Source organism: Dipodomys spectabilis, unplaced genomic scaffold, assembly GCF_019054845.1.
Source record: "Dipodomys spectabilis isolate Male_0828 unplaced genomic scaffold, ASM1905484v1 ptg000325l, whole genome shotgun sequence".
Classification (NCBI taxonomy): domain Eukaryota; kingdom Metazoa; phylum Chordata; class Mammalia; order Rodentia; family Heteromyidae; genus Dipodomys; species Dipodomys spectabilis.
The window spans coordinates 338,633-344,082 of record NW_024871002.1 but is presented as its reverse complement, the minus strand read 5'-3'; the positions used below and the strand labels follow the sequence as shown (position 1 = coordinate 344,082).

The following is a 5,450-nucleotide window of genomic DNA, read 5'->3' as shown; positions in this document are numbered from 1 at the left end:
GTCACTAGGGACGGCCAGATTGCCCGTGTGAAAGCTAAGAGCGGGACAAAGGCTGTTGGAGGCCAAAGTGCAGGACGATTCCTAAAGAGATAAGAGGGAAACCCGAAGGAAGGGGGTGGGGAGCGAGCGCCTCGGAGCTCAAAGATCGCGCTCGCAGAATGAGGTTTCGGTTGGAAGCCCAGCGCAGTCTCAGCCCCGCGAGGACTGTAGGGGGTGTGGGGGAGGCACCCTAGAGTCTGGGCTGCCCAGCAGCCGCTGGGATGCTGAGATCCCCCGTGGCCAGGGTAACCTCGGCCCAACCCCCTCGCCGTCTCCCGGCTGTCAGCGCCAGGCGGTGGGCGGGGCTTCCAAGCTCACCTGGCCGTTTGGGGCGGAGCCGCCCGAGGTGCCGGACGTGGGAGTACCGGTGGTCTCTCAGTCGCAGCAGCTGGAATCGGCTTTGAGGTTTTGGCTGAACCTCCCATTCCATCAAGCCCCCCTCCACCCCTCCACCCCCTGTTCGCCCTCGCCAGGCCCCTCCCCTAATTTACTCCCGTGCACGTCCTCTTCAGCTCCCTCCCTAGGAGCCTAAGTTACTCGAGCGTCTTCCTTCCCCACCGCCAGCGCCAGTTCCTGTCCCGATGGGGCTCGGGAAGGCCAACGATCGCTAGGCACTGGAACCACGCTGGTGACAGCCACCAAGACCATGGCCCAGTCCGGAGCCTCCGCGAACTCGGAGTCCAAGACCTTGCTCAAGCCAACTCCTAGGAGCCTGCGGGGCGCTCCGCAACTCCGTCCGTCCTTAGGGAACACCACTACCCTGGGCAGGTACTGGGGCCACGCCGCCGCTGTTTCCCGGGAGTCCTCCTTTCAGGGTTCACTGATGCTTCCCGGAGCCAGCTTCGCGCGCCGGCGAGAAACACTACGAGAACTGCTGGGGCTGCAGAGGATGGCTGCTCCCTCCAGGTGGCTATCGGTGGGGCACGCGAAGGAGCCATCCCCGCGTGGGTCTGGTGGGCTGAACGGCTCTAGTGGTGGCGGATTGTTGCTGGAGCCGCGAGAGCACGCGTGGATCCTGGCAGCCGCCGAGGGTCGTTTTGAAGTGCTGCAGGAGCTGCTGGAGGCTGAGCCCCGGCTGCTGCTGCGGGGCGATCCGATCACCGGCTACACCTTGCTGCACTGGCTGGCCAAACACGGCTACCACGAAGAAATGATTTTGGTATATGATTTTGCCAAACGCCAGGGACTGCCGCTTGACGTGAGCGCTACCGGCAGCGGTGGCTTCACACCGCTCCACCTGGCGGCTCTGCAGGGCCACGACATGGTCATCAAAGTGCTGGTAGGCGCCCTAGGTGCTGACCCCACGCGCCGTGACCATAGTGGCCACCGAGCCTGCCACTACTTGCGGCCTGACGCCCCTCAGAAGCTTCGGGAGCTGTCGGGGGCCGAGGATTGGGAGACCGAACAAGAAAAGAAGCGTGATCACAACGCCGGCCACAACAGCAGCAATACTACATCGGGGTGGATGCTCAAACGAACCCTGAGCATGCCTGCAGCATCGACGTCGACTAGAGCGGTGGCGGACACAGAGACCGAGGCAGAGGCGACGGCAGCAGCGGCACCGACAGCATCGATGGCACCGACAACTACGTCCAAAAAAAAGAAGACCACAGGCAGCCAGGAGACGTATATGAATAGATTTTTACGCCATTTGTTCCCTTTCTTCCAGGATCGCTGAGAAAAACTAAGGCTGGATTGCACAGAGGGGGCTGCGACACGATTGATCAGGCGTTTATCTTAAGGTTGTGTTGAGGTACAGATGGAGCGGTACCTCTGATTGGGTATGGATGCACAGAGCAACCATTCAAGAACCAGGTACCTGTCCCACTTCTCCGGCTGCCATCCCTTGAAAGGACTGAGAAGGACTTTGCTAACCGAGAGATGCCAAGTACCAAACTGGCTTGGCTACAAGACTGAGTTAGGAGCAGGGATTGTGATTTTCCTTGGGAGGGGGAAATGTGACGTTGCAGAACACATTTCTGGGGAGACAAAGTGCTATATTGATTAATAAACATTCATAGAACACTAAGATATCACTAACCCATTGGTGCTGAACAAATGTCTTAACTGCTTGCGAATTCTGCCCTTAACCAGTCTTCCCCCTTTCTGCTCACAGGCACCCACTGGCTACCTGAGCCTGAAACTACACAGATCTGTCCTATGCCTAGTCAAATGTGTCACAGATGACTTCTTATGTATATTAAATAAAGTGGATTTTTTTCTCTCTTACAAAGCTATCCTTTCAGTGCATTAGTTTTATTAACCACAGAGGGACAAATTACATATGTTTGCAGGCAAGTGTGGCCAGTCCATGACCACAAGCTCAGGAGTCCTGACAGGCTCTGGGCCTCATTCCCAAAACAGCCAGAGCTGAGCACTAGAAGGAGCTCCTTTCACATTGGCTCTGAGTACACACTTCACCTGTGTCCTAACTTGTTTGACACCCAGGTCTGGCCTTGCACCTGAGTCTCATCTTTCAGAAGTTGGCATGGAGCGAGGCTTTAGGAGTGGTTAAACAAACTTACAAATTTCCATTTCTGATATTTAGTAACTTGTGCCTCCCAATGAGACACACGGAAAGAGTTACATCCACTGACTTTTCCCCAAGATAAAAAATTTCCTCATCTACATTGTTTAAAATAAAGACCAATAGACAAGTGATATTTTGGACAATGCCTCCCATTCAGAAACTGAATTAAACAAAATATGGGGAGGCTTGACTTAGCCTCAAAGGAGGGAAACACAATTGGTGGCTAGAAATCCATGCTTCCTTAAAGAATAGTGGAATTTTGTTGTTGTTGTTGGTTGTGGGACTTGAACTCTGGGCCTGGGTGATGTCCCTTAGCTCTAGCACTCTACCACTTGAGCCACAGCGCCACTTCCAGTTTTGTGGTGGTTTTATTGGAGATAAGAGTCTCATGGACTTTCTTGCCTGGACTGGCTTTGAACCATGATCCTCAGATCTCAGCCTCCTGAATAGTTAGGATTACAGGCATAAGCTACCACTGCCCAAGCTGGATTTTCAATTTTTTTTGGGGTCAGTTGTGGGGCTTGAACTCTGGGCCTGGATGCTGTCCCTCAGCTCTTCAGCTCAAGGCTTGTGCTCTAGTGCCTGAGCCACAGTGCCACTTCCGGTTGTCTGAGTGGTTTATTGGAGATAGAGTCTGGGGAGGGGGAGAGGGAGGGGGAAGAGGAAGAGTCTCACAGCCTTTCCTGCCCTTGCTTTGAAATGAGATCCTTGGATCTCAGCCTCCTGAGTAGCTAGGATTGCAGGCCAGCACCTGGCCTGGGTTGGATTTTCAAAAAGCACTATCACCCAGGATCCAGTGACTCAGGCCTGTAATCCTATTTACTCAAGAGGCTGAGATGTGAGGATCCCAGTTCAAAGCCAGCCAGGGCAGAAAAGTACTCATGAGACTCTTATCTCCAATTAACCACTCAAAAACTGGAGGTGGTACTGTGACTCAAAGCTAGCCTTAAGCCAAAGAGCTCAAGGACAGTGCCCAAGCCCCCAGGAACAACAACAAAAATAGCTCTGTATCTGTGGAGGCTCTGGTAGTCCTTGCAATAGATTTGTGTCACTTACCCCTCAAATGCTAGGGAGAAACTGAGTCAGTAGAGAACAGCTCAGAAATGCCACCCTGAGCCCACCTATGAAGTTTTCCACCTCTCATGGGTCTGTTTTGCCCTGGAAACTTCCCTACCTATCTTCCCCTTAATAACTAATTCACTTCTTCTCATCTGTGAAATGAAGCAAATTCCTATTGCAGTCTTCAGCCAGGCCCAGCCAGGTCTCTAGGAACTATAACTTAAACATATATTTATACAGCGTCTTATGGCATTTCCTTCTTTTCCCCCCTGAAACTTGAACTCAGGGCCTGGGCACTGTCCCTCAGCTCTTCAGCTCAAGGGGAGTGCTCTACCACTTGAACCACAGCAACACTTCTGGCTTTTTCTGCTTACGTAGTGCTGAGGAATGGAACACAGGGCCTCATGCATGCAAGATGAGCACTCTACACTGAGCCACCTTCCCAGCCCCTCAACCTTGTCTTTAGACTTTCAAAGGCAAGAGCTAAGGGAAGCCATCAGCCAGAGCCTCCTGACCCCACGGCAGATTCCTCTTTAGGCTCCAAGCTTGGAAAAGATGAGTTGGCACTGAGCATTCAAAACACCCTTAAAAAAATGGTCCCTTCCTTGGAGGAAAAGTGTGTAGTCAAGTATCAACTTTAGCAAGTTTGGGCTCCTGGAGCAAGCATCTGCCCTGTTGTTTTGGAAATGAAAAGAAAGTCTAGCTTAAGGTTTTAAAAATGGCTTTCTGTAGTCTTTCTCCACAGATTTTCACACCATATGATATTGCCTAGCCTGTGTTTTCCAGGTAAAATTGAGGCTTGACTGTAGGGGATGAACTCTTTCTAGACCAAGGCTGAAAACTTACTCCACACTTTATAGCAAATCAATGCATTAGAGCCGATTCCCAGGGGGGTGGAGTTACAAGCTGGGGATGCCAAATTGCCTTTGGAGGAGGGACCCTGATGAGACAAGGAAATGCTGAGAGGCAAGACTGTGGTTGGTCAGAATGAGCGTTGGTGCCTGTAATCCTAGCTACTCAGGAGGCTGAGATCTGAGGATCTTGGTTCAAAGCCAGCCCAGGCAAGAAATTTCCATGAGACCCTTATCTCCAATTAATCACCAGAAAATCAGAAGTGGAGCTGTGGCTCAAAGTGGTAGAGCATTAGCTTTCAGCAGAAAAAGCTCAGGGCTGCCGGGCACTGGTGGCTCATGCCTGTAATTCTAGCTGCTCAGGAGGCTGAAATCTGAGAGTCACAGTTCAAAGCCAGCCCCAGCAGGAAAGTCCATGAGATTCTTATCTCCAATAAACCACTAGAAAACCGGAAGTGGCCCTGTGGCTCAAGCGGTAGAGTTCTCTCCTTGAGCTGAAGAACTGAGCGACAGCGTCCAGGCCCAGAGTTCAAGCCCCATAACTGACAGAAAAAGAAAGAAAAGGAAAGAAAAAGCTCAGGGCCAGTGCCGAGGCCATGAGTTCAAGCCCCACTACCACAAGTATGATGGTCTTTCTGATATATGCCAATTTGGCTAGGCTTTATAGCCCAGTTTATCCATCAAATAGGAACCTAGGAATTGTAGGGCAGGTTCATAATGACTTCATTCTAAGTAAAGAAAATGCTCCTAGATAATCTCAAGTGACTGATTTTAATCAGTTGGGAAACCTCCAGAGCAGAGTTGAAGTTTCCTTGAGGAAAGAAATTCTATCTCTGGTCTCCTATATCTGCATGCCTGTCTGCCTTGCCTGAGGGCCTGCCTGGTGGGCTTTGATTTTCCTAGGCAGAAAACCAAGATCACACAAGCCACTACTTTGCAATAATTTATTTAATTGAATCAAATAATTTAAA

At 51.4% G+C, this 5,450-nt stretch overlaps 1 protein-coding gene across 1 annotated transcript; it reads left to right on the top strand.

Moving 5' to 3' along the window:
* Window positions 1-685: 685 nt before the first annotated feature.
* Window positions 686-1,717, top strand: Sowahd (sosondowah ankyrin repeat domain family member D). The gene has a single exon (XM_042702505.1). It carries the CDS (start codon window positions 686-688, stop codon window positions 1,715-1,717), a length of 1,032 nt encoding a protein of 343 aa, XP_042558439.1.
* The last annotated feature ends 3,733 nt before the right edge of the window (window positions 1,718-5,450 follow it).